General features: G+C 43.9%; 1 protein-coding gene across 5 annotated transcripts in view; it reads left to right on the forward strand.

Annotated features, from left to right (window-relative positions):
• The window catches only part of LOC141201594 (gastrula zinc finger protein XlCGF66.1-like), an 88,529-nt gene that overhangs the window by 17,475 nt on the left and 50,441 nt on the right, over nt 1–20,613 (forward strand). The window contains exons 2-8 of one of the 5 annotated variants that reach the window (XM_073663597.1): nt 2,147–2,294; nt 5,033–5,182; nt 5,312–5,491; nt 5,574–5,697; nt 5,781–5,878; nt 6,076–6,166; nt 8,159–9,554. The exons of 1 other annotated variant lie outside the window; for it this stretch is intronic. In XM_073663597.1, the coding sequence (XP_073519698.1) occupies nt 5,105–5,182; nt 5,312–5,491; nt 5,574–5,697; nt 5,781–5,878; nt 6,076–6,166; nt 8,159–9,030 (1,443 nt within the window). In that variant the 5' untranslated portion in view covers nt 2,147–2,294; nt 5,033–5,104 and the 3' untranslated portion in view covers nt 9,031–9,554. Of the gene's footprint in view, nt 1–2,146; nt 2,295–5,032; nt 5,183–5,311; nt 5,492–5,573; nt 5,698–5,780; nt 5,879–6,063; nt 6,167–8,158; nt 9,555–20,613 lie in introns of those variants that run through there. 3 more of the 5 variants (XM_073663595.1, XM_073663593.1, XM_073663594.1) reach the window with 3 other exon arrangements.

Consider the following 20,613-nt stretch of genomic DNA (forward strand, 5'->3'; position numbering starts at 1 on the left):
AGAGGCAGTGATTGATGTTATACCTAAGACAGGCAAAGATCCTTTACTTCCCGATTCATAGAGGTCCATATCTTTATCAACTGATCATGCCTGTGAAGTGGTGTGGAATTAATGCCGCTATATAAATGAGTAAAATAAATAAATATCAAGATCATTGTGAAGGTTTTGGCTTCTAGATTGAACACAGTAATATCTACAGCAATCCATACTGACCAGTCAGGCTTCATGCCTGATAGATCCACAACTGTCAATATCCGAAGATTTTTTCTTAACCAGTGGATCGTGATGGGGATAGACCTGTACGCTCGCTTGATGCCACTAAGGCATTCGATTCTGTTGAGTGGGAATATTTATGGGTGGTGTTGGAAAAGTTTGCCATGGGATATGGTTTCATCTCATGGCTTAAATTACTATATAGTAGGCTGGTGGCTAGAATATGAGTAAATAGGCATCTCACCTCGGCCTTTGGACTGAGCACGGGCACACGGCAGGGGTGTTCACTGTCTCCCCTGCTCTTTGCAATGGCCATTGAGCCCCTGGCAGCGATTATCAGGGAGAATCCAGAAGTAATTGGGTTCCGTAGAGGGAATAGAAGAGAGAAGGTTGCCCTCTATGTCGATGACACTTTGCTGTTCTTGGCTAGAGCTTCTGAGTTCCTTCCTATAGCAATAGAAATGATAGAAACATTTGGAAAATACTCGGGTCTGGTGATAAACTGAAGCAAATCGGTTATACTTCCATTGGATAATATAGATGAAAATGCTTCCCGTTAAACTAACTCGGGGTTACAGGTGGTCTCTGAGTTTAAGTACTTAGGCATTAACATAATGGCAAAAATAAATGATTATGAGAATCTTGACCTAATATTTAATAAAGTTTAGAGGTAAACTGGGGGCTTGGTCCAAGCTACCGTTATCGGTTGTGGGCCGTGCTAATCTGGTCAAAATGATCTGGATGCCACAGTTGCTGTATGTTCTACACAACTCCCCATTATGGATAAATCAGAGATTTTTCTTGAAAGCTAACCAGGAGTTTAGAAAATTAATATGGGGCAAACAGACAACGAGAATTAAGCTGGAAATACTGCAAAGGAATAAAACAATGGGCGGCCTTGCAGTCCCAAATCCATGGGTATATTATGTGGTATCTCAACTTCAACATATTCAGGGATGGAATGACCATGGGACGGGGAAGCTCATCGTTTGTTGCTACAACATTATCTCCATTCAGATAAACTTTATGAAGTGCTGGAGGCGCATACATTTTGGACACTTGGAGGTAAAATACCAACTATTCTATTAATTCACAAACTTTGGGGGTCGATGAAAAAAAATTACAGGGTGTAGAAGGTGTTTCGCAATTTACTTCATTATGGAACACTCCATGGCTTCCAAATCGATACCAACTGGTGGGATTCTAATCCTGGAATCCTGGAGTTCTAGGGGTTTAAATAGATTTAATCAAGTGTTAATAGGTGATTTGATTAAGGAATTTTCACAGCTGCAAAATAAATTCTATAAAAATTTACAATTTCGGCACACACATAAGGCAGAAGGCATTGTTCTGGATGTGGGGCTACCTCAAAACACAATAATACAGAAAATAGCTAGTTCACATCGGTCTCAAGGACTGATTTCACTACTTTATAACATTCTTCTGGATATAATATTGACAAACCATCCTATGTGATCAAAGACAAAATGGGAGAGTGTGGTAGGCCCTATAGAAGAAAATCATTGGCTAGATATATTGGAAAATGTCCCACAATTATCCTTGAGCGAATCTCAATTGTCTCATATATACATTGTGACAAGGTCACTGGCAAAGTACTAGCGGGGAGATATGCAGCACTGCGATTAATAGCTGCAGTAATTATACATAGAAAATGGTTCCAGCACATGAGTGGGTTAATCAGCCATCTTAGTGCTAGGGTGTTTAAACACCTGTAGAAAGGGAGGAACTCAGAGGATAAAATCACAGCCTTTTCAGAGCATTTGGTAGAGGGCCTGGAGATGAAAGCTCTGGAGCTGTGGTGTGCATGTTAAGGAAAGCTAAACCTTGGGTTGTTTTGTTTCTTAAGCAGATGGTTACCCGTAGCAACAAGGACTTTGCCATACATTATGGTTATGTTTTCTTTTCCTGTTAGGCCAGGAAGTCCGTGTTTGTTTTTGCTAACATTGCTGTAGTTTACGCAGTGCTCTTAATAAACTCAGCAGAAGCTTTAAAGAGACAGTGTTCCTGTGTACCTCTATGAGCAACCAAGTGAGTCGATTTACCACAACGTGATACATCAGGTACAGTATATAGGACGCTTCAATTCTTATATAACATTTCGTTCAAGTCCTCATTGTACTAGATGCAACACTTACTCAGCAGACATGCTTCATATTTTGTCCTTATTCAATGCAGAACTTTCACCATTGCTATGTATACTGGGATATGTTGAAGATATGACTAGTGATGAGCATGGCAAAATAGCGGTGGCACGTATGTTGTATATGGCAAGGAAATTAATAGCCCAAAAATGGATAGCAGATCAGGAACCTGTGATGTCAGAATTTATAGACAAAGTTAATTGGCTAGTAAACTTGGAAAAAAGAGATGTTATCTGTAAATATAAGTTATGGAGTTTATGGATTGATAGCTCCGGTTTGGCGTCCAAGGAATTGGAGAGATTTCGCTACATCTATGTTCTGGTGCCCAAAATAGTTAATTTTTTTTTAAACAAATGTTTAACATGTTAAAAAAAAAATGAAATGTGTCTTATGCGTATTGCATTTTTTTTGTTTTTACAAGAATTGTTGGTTCCAATTTTCTTTTGAAACTTTTTAAAATCTGCTTTTTTCAGGTGTTTTTCTTGTAATATAGAAAAGCCTAAGGCCAGACATAAACCCCATAAACACTGTACTTGTAGACTTGGGTATCAAATAATTTCTGTCCATGGTGTTTGTGCAAACAAAAAAGCTTTTATAAAAGCCTGAAACTTCTGTGTGTGAATCAGAAATGAGATCTAACGTGATAGAAGATTACAGTCTGGGGAAGACAGGAAACATTCATATAGACAGCCGGTGGTGATGTAGTCAGTGAAGAACTCTGGCCAAATTTATTTCTAGAGCCGTAGTATAAGATGAAGATGTCGTCCTCATCATGAAGTAGTTATTTCTCATTTCATGTGTAATGAATATCTCCTGCAGTATTGCTAATGCCGATTCCAGTGTCGGTAAATGAAACAAGAATTAGCGTTATGGACGATGGGTCTATGAGAAACGTATTCAGTTGCAGATTCCAAGGAAGAAACGACTTGTTGTCTGTGGCCTAAAATACACTGCTCAAAAAAATAAAGGGAACACTCAAATAATACATCCTAGATCAGAATGAATGAAATATTCCCATTGAATACTTTGTTCTGTACAAAGTTGAATGTGCTGACAACAAAATCACACAAAATCATCAATGGAAATCAAATTTATTAACCAATGGAGGCCCGGATTTGGAGTCATCCCCAAAATGAAAGTGGAAAAACACACTACAGGCTGATCCAACTTTGATGTAATGTCCTTAAAACAAGTCAAAATGAGGCTCAGTATTGTGTGTGGTCTCCATGTGCCTGCATGACCTCCCTACAACGCCTGGGCATGCTCCTGATCAGGTTGCGGATGGTCTCCTGTGGGATCTCCTCCCAGACCTGGACTAAAGCATCCGCCAACTCCTGGACAGTCTGTGGTGCAACGTGACGTTGGTGGATGGAGCGAGACATGATGTCCCAGATGTGCTCAATTGGATTCAGGTCTGGGGAAAGAGCGGGCCAGTCCATAGCTTCAATGCCTTCATCTTGCAGGAACTGCTGACACACTCCATCCACATGAGGTCTGGCATTGTCCTGCATTAGGAGGAACCCAGGGCCAACCGCACCAGCATATGGTCTCACAAGGGGTCTGAGGATCTCATCTTGGTACCTAATGGCAGTCAGGCTACCTGTGGCGAGTATACGGAGGGCTGTGCGGCCCTCCAAAGAAATGCCACCCCACACCATTACAGACCCACTGCCAAACCGGTCATGCTGAAGGATGTTGCAGGCAGCAGATAGCTCTCCACCGCGTCTCCAGACTCTGTCACGTCTGTCACATGTGCTCAGTGTGAACCTGCTTTCATCTGTGAAGAGCACAGGGCGCCAGTGGCGACTTTGCCAATCCTGGTGTTCTGTGGCAAAAGTAAAGCGTCCTGCACGGTGTTGGGCTGTGAGCACAACCCCCATCTGTGGATGTCGGGCCCTCATACCACCCTCATGGAGTCGGTTTCTAACCGTTTGTGCAGACACATGCACATTTGTGGCCTGCTGGAGGTCATTTTGCAGGGCTCTGGCAGTGCTCCTCCTGTTCCTCCTTGCACAAAGGAGGAGGTAACGGTCTTGCTGCTGGGTTGTTGCCCTCCTATTACTCCCTCCACATCTCCTGGTATCTGCTCCATGCTCTGGACACTGTGCTGACAGACACAGCTACACTTCTTGCCACAGCTCGCACTGATGTGCTATCCTGGATGAACTGCACTACAACTTCTGTGGGTTGTACTGTAGACACCGCCTCAATCTACTGTACCTCTAGGGGTGAGAGCAATAGCAAAATGAAAAAGTGACCAAAACAACAGCCAAAAAGGATGAGAACAGAGAAATGGTCTGTGGTCACCATCTGCAGAACCACTCCTTTTATAGGGGGTATCTGGCTAATTGCCTATCATTTCTACCAGTTGTCTGTTCCATTTGCACAACAGCAGGAGAAATTGATTCACAATCAGTGTCGCTTCATAACTGGACAGGGAGATTTCACAGAAGTGTTATTGACTTGGAGTTACATTGTGTTAAGTGTTCCCTTTATTTTTTTGAGCAGTGTATATAGGTTTTATTAGATGTAAAGAAGGAAACTAAATACTGTAAAATAATAAATCTCCTCATATATTTACCTTATTATCTCCAGTAATTGTATTATTATACAGGATTCTTTATGATGTTACATCGGCTCATCTTTTTCTCGTTCAGGTCTCTACAATATCAGATGCTTTCAGAGAAGATCTTCTATAAAAGAGAATTTTCCTGATTTATCCATCAAAGATGGATATGGACAGACACAAGATGGCAGAGAGGATATTACCCCTCACCCTAGAGATCCTCTTCCGTCTTACTGGAGAGGTGAGAGATTCTGATGACGTCACATTACATCATTCTTATCTATGGGAATAACAGATGGACAGAACTGGAGAGGTGAGGACTCTGGAAATGTCTGGAGTGAGATTTATTAATGTGTCTCTCCATAACCAGGATTACACAGTAGTGAAGAAGACCTCTAGTGAGCGATGTCAGGACCCTGTGTCTGAGGGATGGGGAAGACCCCTGAGCCCAATCACAGGGCCTCCACCTCACCCCCTGATACATGAGGACATCAATGACCAGAAGATCCTAGAACTCGCCTACAAGATGATTGAGCTGCTGACTGGAGAGGTGACACTGCTGGGAATGCTGGGACATTATACAGTAACGCTATGAAGGGATCGGGGGATGACGATGTCATTGTATGTGTCAGGTTCCTATAAGACGTCAGGATGTCGCCGTCTATTTTTCCATGGAGGAGTGGGAGTATTTAGAAGGACACAAAGATCTGTACAAGGACGTCATGATGGAGGTTCCCCAGACCCTCACATCACCAGGTAATAGACTGGACTAAATACACGCGGGCTATAATTATCTGTATGTAAAGAATGAATTCAGTCCCTGTATGTGTTTCCTCCAGATCTATCCAGTAAGAGGACAACACCAGAGAGATGTCCCCGTCCTCTTCTTCCACAGGACTGTAAACAAGAAGACCCCAATGTTCCTCAGGATCATCAGGTAGATCGAGAGAAGGTGTCATGAGATCTCCCCTATGATGTGTAGATGGCTGTGAAGGTCTTGTGCTCAGTCTTGTTTTACCCACCACTATTTTATGTTTTATTCTTGTGTAATGAGAAAGGTGGAGATGGCAGTATTAGAGCTGATCATAGATGTGACTTCTCATCTGTCTGTGACTTTTACAGTATTTGTTTCAGGGTGAAGATCTGACCCATATTAATACTACAGAGACATATGTGAGGGCTGATGAGCGGTGTAAAGAGGAGATTCCTACATATGACTACCCAGGTGAGTAGTGACCACTAAATGCAGAGAAGTCACAGATTCTTCTCAGTCCCCGTCTGTGGTTGCTTTATCAGTGGTGTAGTCCGGCAGTATCACAATAGTGTGATCACCATTTTGCCTCTAGACCACAACATTTTCCTCCACTCAAAACTGTTCAAATGACTTTGGGTATTGAAAGCCCTTTTGTATAGAATTTACAATCAGTAAGATCCACCTACCCCCTGGGATTAGGAGACGTTACCTGCCCAGATCTGTAAACTACAAAGTAAAATGACAGCGTACGTAGAATGTGCTGACAAGTTAGAAAATCACTTGAAGAAAAATATTATGATGGGCCTGTAAGAGAAAGCGGAGGGTAATGATGCTGTTGGCTTCCTAGAACCCTGATATCTTATTGGATGAATCTACCATCTCTCCCTTCTGTGCTGCTGAATGTCCTCATATGGTCCCTACAAGACCAGGTCCAGTCTTTCTGGCCAAACTTCACTTTTATGATCGACAACATTAAATGTGCAGTGAGGGCCAAGTGTGAATTTCTGTACAATAACAGCAGAGTTTCCCTTTATCCTGACTTTACAGTTTCTTTTCAAACCAACTAACTTCAAATAAGATTGCGATAAACTATACTAAAAACATTACACCTGTGCCATGATATATCTCTAAGCTGTGCGTGGCTGATGGCTGTAATATACATTTATTCACGCTTGCAGGAGATGTGTTGGCTCGAGCCCTGGTTTCGTGGATTCAGTCCACGTCATAAATTCCATTATGTTTTCAATCCTAAAGAATTCAGATTACTGCACAATCTCTCCTGAAATGGGGGCGCTAATACTTTCTCTACTCTTCTGGTCAGTACTCATAGTAGCTCCAATGGTCCACCATAAATGAGTGCGGCTCCGGTTTAGTGTTGGAGCTCTCTCTTATATATACGTTGTTGGGGATCTAACATTTATTTAGTCTATATCTTTTTTTTACAGGTTCATTCTCTATGATACTTTGATTGTGGTGGGATCTGTCTCACTTATTTGAGTCTGTAACTCCCTGATATTCTTTAAAAAAAAGTCTCCATTATCTCTGCCAAATGCCCGAGGTTCAAATTTAAGATACCTCATCTCTGCACTATTATAAAAAGTTCTCTTTGAATGTCTAATATTTCTTCTTGAAACTCATCCAATAGAAAATATTGTCCCTTACGATAGTTTAGATTCCCAAGAGCCATCGAGCCCCATACTCTAATTACCCCAGAGAGGTTTCATCACTAGTTACTAATTTTTATAGATCCACACAAAGTGACTCCATTTTGGAAATTATAAACCTCAAATAATTAATCTTTAGAAATAGTGACTATTTTGACTCTACAGCCACTTTCCAGAAATTAGCATGAAGTGGATGTTGGAGAGTGAAATTACAAATATGCCATTTTATTACCCAACACATAGTGCCCAGATTGTGCTCCAGGAGACACACACCGTAAATTAAGTGGGTTCTTCTCACTATAGTAATGCCAAATACATGGATGCTGAATGTGGTTTGGGCACACTGCAAGGCTCAGAAGTGAGGGGAGATCTGACTTTGGGAGAGCGGATATTGCTGGATTGGTTTATGGAAGCCATGTTGATTCTCAAGAACCTATGAGCCACTAATAATGTGGAAACCTCTGTTTTCCCACTGACAGATGATGGACCTGAGTGGGGACTTGTTTTTTTGTGAGATGAGTAGAAGTTTTTATTGGTATCATTTTTACCTACATAACATTGGTGGCTTTTTATTCCATATTTGGGAGGCAGAATGAACAAACAATTGAACACCACGCTCTACTGGTTCATGCTATGAGGTTTTCTATTGGACTGTGAACTGTCATTGTCTTGGTGAATAATTAATAATATTTTTTTTTACATATCTTGCCATTTTAATGGACAGTTTAAGTAGAAATGTTCAAAAATATAAAATTCAAGGATATTTTATTAAAAAATATTAATTTGTTTTATTCTTTAGCAGATGACTGTGCCAGGAGATCAGAAGGACAGCTGACATCTTCAATTTTTAGATCAGATGATCTTGAGATCCCACAGGATACAATTGAAGTGAATGCCATTACTCCAGATATACCATCATCCCTTCACAGCAAAGATCTGTCATCTGATCCTTTCATACAGGTCCGGTCTTCTGATACATTACCGACTACTAAGGAAAATCAAAGTCAAATAAGCATTAAAAAACAAACTTCTCCTAAAGCAAAGAAGCCATTTTCAAGTTCAGAATATGGAAATAGTTTTCCCCTCAAAAAGTCTTTTCTTAAACATCAAAGAATTCACACGGCAGAGAATAGATTTTCTTGTTCCAAGTGTGGGAAATGTTTTAACCAGAAATCCGATCTTGTTAGGCACCAGAGAACTCACACAGGGGAGAAGCCTTATTCATGTTCAGAATATGGAAAATGTTTTAACCATAAATCAGATATTGTTATCCACCAAATATCCCTCTCAGGGGAGAAGCCATTTTCATGTTTAGAATGTGGAAAATGTTTTAACCATAAATCAAATTTTGTTAAGCACCAGAGAACCCACACAGGGGAGAAGCCTTTTTCATGTTCAGAATGTGGGAAATGCTTTGTACAGAAATCAACTCTTAATAAGCATCAGAGAACTCACACAGGAGAGAAGCCTTTTTCATGTTCAGAATGTGAGAAATGTTTTGTACAGAAATCAACTCTTAATAAACATCAGAGAAGTCACACAGGTGAGAAGCCTTTTCATGTTCAAAATGTGCGAAATGTTTTAATCAGAAAACGCATTTTGGTAGCCACTGGAGAACCCACACAGGTGAGAATGCTGCAACAACACCCAACTGGTCTCTGTACAGACTAGAAAGGCCCTAGCTGCACAACTAAAATCACCTCGTACCTACATCACCAACACCTATAGCCACCAACGCTTGGGTCAGAGACATTGTCTCCTACAGCTACAAAATAGAATTTTCCATGCTCCCTTGTTTTCGAGACCCATCCCCGTAAGACTCTTTCCCTCATTGCCGGCTTTTTCAAGGCTATTGATTCGCTATCCAAAGCAGGCATCATGATCTCAGTTCCAGGACACCGAAACATCAGACACTGGAGGCAGGCCAAGGGGCCGGGGCAAAGTCAAAGCCTACCCACAATCCTGCCCTTATGCACCAACAGCTTATTACACAGTTTTACAATACATCAGACATGCGTTAAATGAAACAAGTAAAGGCATAAAGTTTTCAATGCTAATAAAATGCACTTTTGTAAAATTAGAATTGTTTCTATATATGTTCTTTTGACAATATTTCTACAAGTAAAAGTTTGAGATTTCTGTGGTAATGGTTATTTGTTTCTTTTAAACCTGTTCTGAGTGTCAATAAAATATTTCTCTGGTTAAGTTTCCACATTGTATTTTAGCCTTTCATTTTACTCATAGGGCAGGAAAAGCCCATGATGCATCTGTGTAAACCATATAAAAGGTACTGGCTTAGACAGGTAAAGCAGTTTTGAAACTATGTAGTTCACTTGTACAAGCTGCATAGATGAAAACCTGCTTAAAGGGAACCTGTCACCTGATTTTCCCCATATAAAGTACGACCACCACCTGTATGGCCTTTATATACACTATTCTAGAATGCTGCATATAAGTCCCCAAGCCGATCTCCGTAACTGGAATTGGATGTTTCGACCCCAGCAGTTAACCTCCAGCCGGTCGCCCCCGCACATTTCGTCCCCAGCACTTGGCCCCCAGGATGTTTTTGCCCCCGCACATCTCACCCCCACACATATCTCCCCCAGTTCGCCTCCGTCCGGGGGCAAAATGTGCGGAGGCAAATCTTGATAGGGGTGAAATGTACCTGGGGACAAACAGATGGGGACGAACTGCTGGGGGCAAATTGCTGGGGGCGAAACTTCCTATAACCAAAATTAACATATTTTTAACCATCCAAACATTGCTATTTAAATAGTCATGATGGCTGAACAGCAAGCAGTCAGTCTCACTTCATCATATATGATTAACTGTGAAACGCTGCAGTGTTCCAATTACAATATACTTTTAGAAGCCATAGACTTCATCATTAGACTGGCTGTCTGGAGAATCCTCCGGTGGGTCCAGGCCTCTCCTTCAGGGGCATCTATAACGCCTGACCTCGCAGATGGTATGGTGTCACTGAGATTTTAATGTTATTTACTGTTGAATATCATATTCAGCTAATACATCAGACCGGAAGCGGCAGACGCGATGACCTTACTAGATTGTGCCTGCCGTGCTTCAGGCCACACATGAGGACATTACTAGATTGTGCCTCTGACCACACGTGGGGACGTTGCTAGGTTGTGCCTCTGACCACACGTGAGGATGTTGCTAGGTTGTGCCTCAGACCACATGTGAGGACGTTGCTAGATTGTGCCTCAGACCACGCGTGGGGACATTGCTAGATTGTGCCTCAGACCACACGTGGGGACGTTGCTAGGTTGTGCCTCAGACCACATGTGGGGACGTTGCTAGGTTGTGCCTCTGACCACACGTGAGGATGTTGCTAGGTTGTGCCTCTGACCACACGTGAGGACATTGCTACGTTGTGCCTCAGACCACATGTGAGGACGTTGCTAGGTTGTGCCTCAGACCACACGTGAGGACGTTGCTAGATTGTGCCTCAGACCACACGTGGGGACGTTGCTAGGTTGTGCCTCAGACCACACGTGGGCACATTGCTGGATTGTGCCCGCCATGCCTCAGACCACGTGCAGCAGATAGCGGAGCAGAAAGGCAGTTATTTATTTATATTATTTTAATTTGAATTCTCACCAGGAACATGTTCGTGTTGTATTACAAAGATTGAATTAAAAAATTACTTCTTTGCTAAAATTGAGAATTTTTTTTTTCTGTTCAGGAAATTTAATTCCTGTGGATCATTTTATCGGCTAATTGGGTCCAACCTAGTGACCTGAAAGCGTTGCAATAATTTGTAGGATTCGCCAACTATTATAGGAAATTCATTAGGGGTTTTTCTCAGATTGCTGAACCTCTTACTGACCTCACACGTAAGGGGGCAGATATCCAGGTTTGGCCATCGGATGCTATGAGGGCTTTTGAAAAATTGAAAAAGTCTTTTATGTCTGCTCCTGTTCTAATGCAACCCCATCTCCAAGAACCAGTCATTGTGGAGGTGGATGCTTCGGAGGTCGGTGTAGGGGCCGTTTTATCTCAAAGTTTCAAAAAACTGACCAATTTGTGGCCATGTGCTTTTTTCTAGAGAAAATTTTCGTCTGCTGAAAGAAATTCTGCTGTTGGGAATTGTGAGTTACTCACTGTTAAATTAGCCTTTAAGGAATGGAAACATTTTCTGGAGGGTTCATCACGTCACTGTGGTCACTGACCATAGGAATTTAGCATATATGGATCAGCTGACTGGCTAGCTCCTAGAAAGGCCAGATGGTCTTTATTTTTCTCTAGATTCAATTTCTCTATCACTTTCAGGCTGTGAAGGCTGTCGAACTATCACGCAGTTTAAGTTAAATTTCTCCTCCAGAACCTTTATCCTCCATTTTATCTAAGGGCATTGTGCTTCCTGTGATATCCTCAGAGTTGGAAGCTGAGATACGTAAAGTCCAGTCGTTGGCTCCTTCTGCCACTCCTGGGTCCAAATTATTTGTAGTTGTGTACCTAAGATCGTGACTGTTGCAGGAGTTTCATGATTCCATCTTGAGTGGTTATCTTGGGGCCACAGCTCTGCGGAAAGCTATTACTAGGCTTTTTGGTGGCCGTCTATGAATAATGATATTAAAGATTTCGTATACAGGAGCACAGTGCTGACCTGAAGTGAGTACTGGAGCCTCCTGTATTATGTCTCTAGCCTCACTACTCTCTCCTATCCTCCACTCCAACAAAAGCTGTTTTTTCCTTTTTTGCCCCACACAGTTGCACTTTCCCTGCCCGCTCTACACTTTCTGCCCTCTAGTTGATGATATCACAGTACCTTCCCCCACTGCTCTCTGTGATGGTGACAGCGGTTCCCCATCTTCTTCATTTTTGCCGTTATTTATGTGTGTAAAGTACATACACAAATCACATACAGTATATACACTATATAAATAAATACAGTGTATATGCCATCTGTATTGATGTGAATGTGTACTATATACGTGTAACATTTTTAGATAAGTCAGACATTAAACAGCATATATGCTTTAGCTAAAAGTGCCACAAAAATAATAAAACATGTACCTTTTAAAAAAAATAACTGGAATTTTTATATGCAGAATGAATAAATTAATATATCTATAATGTTGTTTATACCAAATGTATAATAGTAAAAAAATAATTACCACCTCCCCACGCCCAAAGAAATTACTAAAAGTAAATCATTAAAAGGGTTGTCCCATTTCAAAAATTACTCCATAAGCTCAGGGGTATAAAAACAAACAAACCCAAACTGAGGTTTTACTCTTTCTATCTTTGTTGATTGGCTGCAGCTGTGAAGTTGGGTCTGCAGCGCTGTAGTCAATCACTGAACTCAGCGTGTGATGTAGACATCACAAGCCACTGAGTTCGGTGACAGATCACAGTACTGCAGACATGAAGTCACCGCTGCAGCCAATCAACAACAGGTACGGGAAGTGGCAAGTGGAAGCTCACTATTATCACGCACTATATATATATTACAGTTGAAGCATGTTTTTCTCAATATCTGACATGAAATCAGAATAAACCTTTCCCGTTTTAGATCAATTAGAATTACCATCATTTTTAATATTTGCCAAATGCCAGAATAATGAGGAAGCGAGAATGTTCGAAGGAATTTTTATTAGTTACTGCAAAGTCAAAAGTTTACATACACTAAGATTACTATGCCTTTAAACAATTCTGGACTGCCCATATGATGATGTCTTGGGTTTGGAAGCTTCTTTTTTGGCAACATCTGAGTTCAGGTCACTGTTCTTTGGTGCATACGGTTACCATCCTAAGTTTGGCACTTTTAGTGGGGGAGGGGCTTCGGGAGTTCCTGAGGAGGAACGTTTTGCTTCATCGCTCTCCTCAGTATGGTGGGAAGTTCTGAGTAATTGCACCAGTCTCCCATGATTTTCCAAACATATAGCTGACAGGAGACAGGTCCGGACCTAAGTGTGAATGACTTTGTGTGGTTGTCTACCAGGAATATCAAGTTGAAGGTTCCTTCCCGGAAGCTGGGACCTAGATTTATTGGTCCCTATAAAATAACCGCCGTCATTAATTCAGCAGCATTTCGTCTTGAGCTACCTGAGGCCCTTAAGATCCACAATGTGTTTCACAGGTCTCTGCTCAAGAAATATGTAGAACCTCTTGAGTCCTCACCCCTACCGCCGCCCCCAATCATGCTTGATGGTAATCTGGAGTTCCAGATTTAGAGGATTGTAGATTCTCATCTCAAGCGTTGTTCCCTACAGTACTTGGTGCATTGGAAGGGTTATGGTCCAGAGGAAAGGATGTGGGTTTCAGCATCAGAGGTGAATGATCCTAGGTTGGTTTGTGCATTCCACACCTCTTATCCTAAGAAACCTGGTCCTGCGTGTGCAGAGGCCACTCGTAGAAGGCAGGGTACTGTCACGGGTGTGTCAAGTGTAATTGTCACTCTGCATCTGGCTGTAGAAGGTCACTGCGCTTGGCATTGCAGACACCTTAATCCTTCTTCCTTTAGGACCCAGCGGTGACTTCTTTTCTGCTGCTGATTGACACAGTCTGGTCTGGTTTTTTAAAAACATTCATTTTGCTTCAGGGAGTGACCAGTCATATTTCTATGTACCATTGTGCAGGTATTAGGGCTCTAGTAGTCGACTAGCTTCTTCTCTTGTGCCCTTGGAGGATAGTTGGCATTTTCTTTCTGGTGTCTGCTCAAGCTAAGTTTATCCCCTTTGTTTGTCTACCTTGTTGTCTTTAGTTTATAGTGGGGCCTGAACAGTGCTTACCCCTTCCCTCCCTATCTGGGGCTAAGCTCTAGGGATAAACAGGGCTTAGGTTTCCTGCTCAGTGATCATTATGGAACCTATATAGGGATGGTAGGATAGACAGGGTGATACTAGATCTGCCTAGGGGTCTTCACTCCCCCTCTCCATAGTGTTTGGGCTTCCTCCCCCTCTTCTCTTCGTGTTGAACTTGGTGTTTCCTACACTTGGCGTTTCCTACACTTGGCGTGACCGCAATTCTCCGCTGCGGATTTTGACCAAATGTCATTGCATGCGGTGGATCGCGGCTCCATTCCGCACACCTCGTACATGCGTGGCTCTGCTCCGTACACCTTATACACGTGCGGCTCCACTCCGCACATCTCGTACATTCGTGGCTCTGCTCCTTATGCCTCGTACACGCGTGGCTCAGCTCCGTACACCTCGTACGCTCCGCTCCGCTCCGTACACTTCATACACACTGTTCCGCTCCATACACTTGGTATACACCGCTTTGCTCCGTACACCTCGAACACACGGCTCTGCTCTGTACACACTGCTTCACTCCGTACACCTCGTATACACGCGGCTTCGCTCTGTACACCTTGTACACACGCGGCTCCACTCCATACAACTTGTACACACGCGGCTCCGCTCCGTACACCCGGCTCTGCTCTGTACACACGGCTGCACTCCGTACACATCGAACACACGGCTCTGCCCTGTATACACGGCTGAACGCCGTACACCTCGTACACACAAGGCTCCGCTCCATACACCTCGTACACACAAGGCTCCGCTCCGTACACCTCGTACACGCGCGGCTCCGCTCCGTACACCTCATACAAGCGTGGCTCCGCTCCGTACACCTCGTACACGCGCGGCTCCGCTCCGTACACCTCGTACACGCGCGGCTCCGCTCCGTACACCTCGTACACGCGCGGCTCCGCTCCGTATACCTCGTACACGTGCGGCTCCGCTCCATACACCTCGTACACGCGCGGCTCCGCTCCATACACCTCGTACACGCGCTGCTCCACTCCGTACACCTCGTACACGCGCGGCTCCGCTCCGTACACCTCGTACATGCGCGGCTCCGCTCCGTACACCTCGTACATGCGCGGCTCCGCTCCGTACACCTCGTACACGCGTGGCTCTGCTCCGTACACCTCGTACACGGGCGGCTCCGCTCCGTACACCTCGTACACACGCGGCTCTGCTCCGTACACCTCGTACACACGCGGCTCTGCTCCGTACACCTCGTACACACACGGCTCTGCTCTGTACACACGGCTTCGCTACGTACACCTCGTATACACACGGCTCCGCTCTGTACACCTCGTACCCACGCGGCTCCACTCCATACAACTTGTACACATGGCTCTGCTCCGTACACCTCGTACACGCGCGGCTCTGCTCCGTACACCTCGTACACGCGCGGCTCTGCTCCGTACACCTCGTACACACACGGCTCTGCTCCGTACACCTCGTACACACGCGGCTCCGCTCCGTACACCTCGTACACACATGGCTCCGCTCCGTACACCTCGTACACGTGCGGCTCCGCTCCGTACACCTCGTACACACGCGGCTCCGCTCCGTACACCTCGTACACACGTGGCTCCGCTCCGTACACCTCGTACACACGCGGCTCTGCTCCGTACACCTGGTACACACGCGGCTCCGCTCCGTACACACGCGGCTCTGCTACATCCACACTGTAAACCCCTCCTGACCCCACACATAAACTTCAGCTCATCCAGCACCATGACAACCAGCACAGCAGAGTCCTGCATCCACTGAGGCCCCTGATCATGTGACCCCTGACTCCTCCCCTCCTGTGGAGACCCCCATTACTGGGCGCAGGGGGCATTAACCCCTTCAGCACGGAGACTCTTTTGGGGTCTTCCTGTAATAGATACATACGACCCAACTATGGAGACAGGAAGGGAGGAAACGTATTGTTCTCATAGTACAGGGCCCCTTTACTGCCCCACAGTGTAATGCCCCCATTATGTCCCTTATGAAGGATGTATGATGCCCCCACACAGTGTAATGCCCCCATTATGCCCCTTATGCAGTATATATGATGCCCCCACAGTGTAATGCCCCATTATGCCCCTTATGCAATATGTATGATGCCCCCACACAGTGTAATGCCCCCATTATGCCCCTTATGCAGTATGTATGATGCCCCACAGTGTAATGCCCCCATTATGCCCCTTATGCAGTATGATGCCCCACACAGTGTAATGCCCCCATTATTCCCCTTATGCAGGATGTATGATGCCCACACACAGTGTAATGCCCCCATTATTCCCCTTATGCAGGATGTATGATGCCCACACACAGTGTAATGCCCCCATTATGCCCCTTATGCAGGATGTATGATGCCCCCACACAGTGTAATGCCCCCATTATGCCCCTTATGCAGTATGTATGATGCCCCACACAGTGTAATGCCCCCATTATGCCCCTTATGCAGTATGTATGATGCCCCACACAGTGTAATGCCCCCATTATGCCCCTTATGCAGTATGTATGATGCCCCACACAGTGTAATGCCCCCATTATGCCCCTTATGCAGTATGTATGATGCCCCACACAGTGTAATGCCCCCATTATTCCCCTTATGCAGGATGTATGATGCCCACACACAGTGTAATGCCCCCATTATGCCCCTTATACAGTATGTATGATGCCCCCACACAGTGTAATGCCCCCATTATGCCTCTTATACAGTATTTATGATGCCCCACACAGTGTAATGCCCCCATTATGCCCCTTATGCAGTATGTATGATGCCCCCACACAGTGTAATGCCCCCATTATGCCCCTTATACAGGCTGCAACTCAATGGGGAGGGTGCAGCTGTGCTTGGGGGAGAAAATGGCTAGAAGGTTGGAGGAGTGTTTAAACTAGGGATTGGGGGGGAGGGTGACCTGGGCACAAATAAAGAATTTGGGGGTGGGGTTAGAACAGTCAAGAAGGAATAGAGGTACAGAGAGATACATAAAATGCATGTACACTAATGCTAGAAGCCTCACCAACAAAATGGAGGAATTAGAATTAATTTTGTTGGAAAATAATTATGACATGGTGGGGATATCTGAGACGTGGCTGGACGAGAACCATGACTGGGCAGTTAATTTACAGGGCTATAGTCTGTTCAGAAATGACCGTACAAACAAGCGAGGGGGGGGGGTGTTTATATGTAAAATCATCCTTAAAACCCATCTTGCGGGAGGATATATGTGAATCTAATGAAAATGTAGAGTCCCTGTGGGTGGAGATAAGGGGAGGGGGAAAAATAATAAATTATTGATAGGGGTTTGTTATAAGCCTCCAAAAATAATGGAAGTAGCGGAGAATATCCTCGTAAAGCAAATAGATGAAGCAGCGACTCAAGGAGAAGTCATTATTATGGGGGACTTCATCTACCCTGAAATACATTGGGGGACAGAAACCTGTAGTTCCAGCAAAGGTAATAGGTTTTTGACAACTACGAGAGACAATTACCTTTCACAACTGGTTCAGGACCCAACAAGAAGGGGGGCACTGCTAGACCTAATATTAACCAACAGGCCAGGCCGCATATCAAATGTACGAGTTGGGGGCCACTTGGGTAATAGTGATCACAAAATAATAAGTTTTCATTTATCCTTTAATAAGATATGTAGTAGAGGGGTTACAAGGACACTGAACTTCAGGAAGGCTAATTTACAACGGTTGAGTGATGATCTTAGTGCAATAAACTGGGACGATATCCTGAGACATAAAGCTACACAAAGCAAATGGGAGACATTTATTCGCATCCTGAATAGGACCTGTGCACAATATATATCCTATGGGAATAAACATGCTAGAAATAGGAGGAAAGCACTATGGCTAAATAGAGCTGTAAGGGGCACAATAAGTAAAACTAATCTGATCAGCTTTTATGAGGCAAGTTCTGGACTGGACCAAGGAAATGTAGTGGATGTTGTGTATATGGACTTTTCAAAAGCTTTTGATACGGTTCCACACCAAAGGTTGATACATAAAATGAGAACAATGGGGATAGGGGAAAATATATGTGTGTGGGTTAAGAATTGGCTCAGTGATAAGAAACAAAGGGTGGTTATTAATGGAAAACACTCAGACTGAGTCTCAGTTAACAGTGGGGTACCACAGGGGTCAGTATTGGGCCCACTTCTTTTTAACATATTAATGACCTGGTAGGGGGCATACAGAGTAATATTTCAATATTTGCAGATGACACTAAACTCTGCAGGGTAATCAATACAGAGGAGGACAATTTTATATTACAAGGAGGATCTATGTAAACTAGAAGCTTGGGCTGATAAATGGCAAATGAGCTTTAATGGGGATAAATGTAAGGTAATGCACTTGGGCAGAGGAAATAAAATGTATAATTATATGCTTAATTGTAAAACACTGGCAAAACTGTAACTGAAAAAGACCTGAGTGTATTGGTGGACGACAAGCTCACGTTTAGTGGCCAGTGTCAGGCAGCTGCTGCAAAGGCAAATAAGATAATGGGATGCATTAAAAGAGCCATAGATGCTCATGAGGAGAACATAATTTTACCTCTATACAAGTCACTAGTGCGACCACACTTAGAATACTGTGTACAGTTCTGGTCTCTGGTGTATAAGAAAGACATAGCTGAACTAGAGAGGGTGCAGAGAAGAGCGACAAAGCTTATTAGAGGACTGGGGGGTCTGCAATACCAAGACAGGTTATTACACTTGGGGTTATTTACTGTGGAAAAAAGAAGGCTTAGGGGTGATCTTATTACTATGCACAAGTATATGAGGGGTCAGTACAAAGACCTTTCTACTGATCTTTTTACTCTGAGGCCTCAGACGGGGACAAGGGGGCATCTTCTACGTCTGGAGGAAAGAAGGTTTAATCATAATCACAGACGCGGATTCTTTACTGTAAGAGCAGTGAGACTATGGAACTCTCTGCCGCATGATGGTGTAATGAGTGATTCACTATTAAAATTTAAGAAGCGCCTGGATGCCTTTCTTGATAAGTATAATATTACAGGTTATAAATACTAGATTCCTTGATAGGGCGTTGATCCAGGGAACTAGTCTGATTGCCGTATGGAGTCGGGAAGGAATTTTTTTCCCCAATGTGGAGCTTAGTGTTTGCCACATGTTTTTTTTTTTTGCCTTCCTCTAGATCAACATGTTAGGCTATGGGTTGAACTTGATGGACTTAGTCTTCCTTCAACCTTAAAAACTGTTACTATGTGGTCCGGCCATAGTGTGACGGTATTTGTCCCTTGTATGTGATACTATTGGTCATTTTTAAAAAATGTATGTGACATATTCCCTTAAAGAAAAATAAATAAAAATATTCCTAAAAAGAATACTGGATATTTCAAGAAATGTTTAATAGGCTAGAGTAGAGCAGGGTCCAGTCAGAAGAGTCTACCTTGTCATGGTGTTGGCTTACAAAACCTTTTGGCCAAAACAAAAGCTGCTGGCTATGTATGTGATATGGTGTTCTATGAGAACTGTTAGGCTGTGTGCCCACGTAGCATTTTTCAAGCGTATATGCTGCGGAATTTCCGCAGCGTAAACGCTTGAAAAACGCATGTATATCCGCACCCCATGGTCCCCAATGGGATTCCGCAAGTTCCATGCACATGCTGCGGATTTTTCCGCAGCGTTTATGCCGCGTTCAAAAATCCGCAGCATGTCATTTAATTTTGCGTTTCCGCAAGCGGAATTGCCTTTGTCCAATGCATAAAAAACGCAAGGCAATTCCGCATGTGGAAAACGCGTGATAAACGCGCGAAAAATGCGCGATAAACACGTGCGGAATTCCGCATGCGTTTTTCCGGGAGAGGACTTGCATTTATGCAGCAGAAATTTTCTGCTTCATAAATGCAACGTGGGCACATAGCCTTAGGGTATGTACACATAGTCAGGAGCCACTGCGGGTTTGACACTGCGTGCTTATGCAGCATGAAACCTACAGCGGCCAGGTGTTACAGCATAGTGCATGGATTTCTAGAAATTGCGGGTCCACATGTGGACTTTCTCCACAGACTTTACCTTTATGAATACAGTCTGCATGTACAAAAAAAAATAATTGTGCCACTCATTTGCATAAAATGTGGTGCAGAAGTGGAGTTTTTCCAACAGTGGGTGGTGTGACTGATGAAGGTTCGAGGAGTGAAGGCAGAGCTGGGGTGGAGTCTCAGGGGGCCTGAAAATTTTGCCAGTATGGGACCTGAAATTCCAGGTGGCAGCCCTGCCCACATATACATACACTTGTAGCACCCTGAGGATTCGGCTGCTACAGGAGTATTGCACCTCAACCCAGAGGTGTGATATTCCACTCCCGGGTAAGGATGGAGTGTGGAACTGAGCTCGGTAGGCTGCATGCACTACATACATCCCATTTCCGAGGAACAGACCAACGGTACTCCCACTTAGAAATGTGCAGGTACGACCGAGTCTGTTCCTGGCTGGAGTGGGAGGGGGGTGGTACATCCCAAGTA

The sequence above is a fragment of the Phyllobates terribilis genome, unplaced genomic scaffold (assembly GCF_046119375.1).
Source record: "Phyllobates terribilis strain yellow unplaced genomic scaffold, ASM4611937v1 Scaffold_119__1_contigs__length_5224398, whole genome shotgun sequence".
In the NCBI taxonomy this organism is placed as follows: Eukaryota; Metazoa; Chordata; class Amphibia; order Anura; family Dendrobatidae; genus Phyllobates; species Phyllobates terribilis.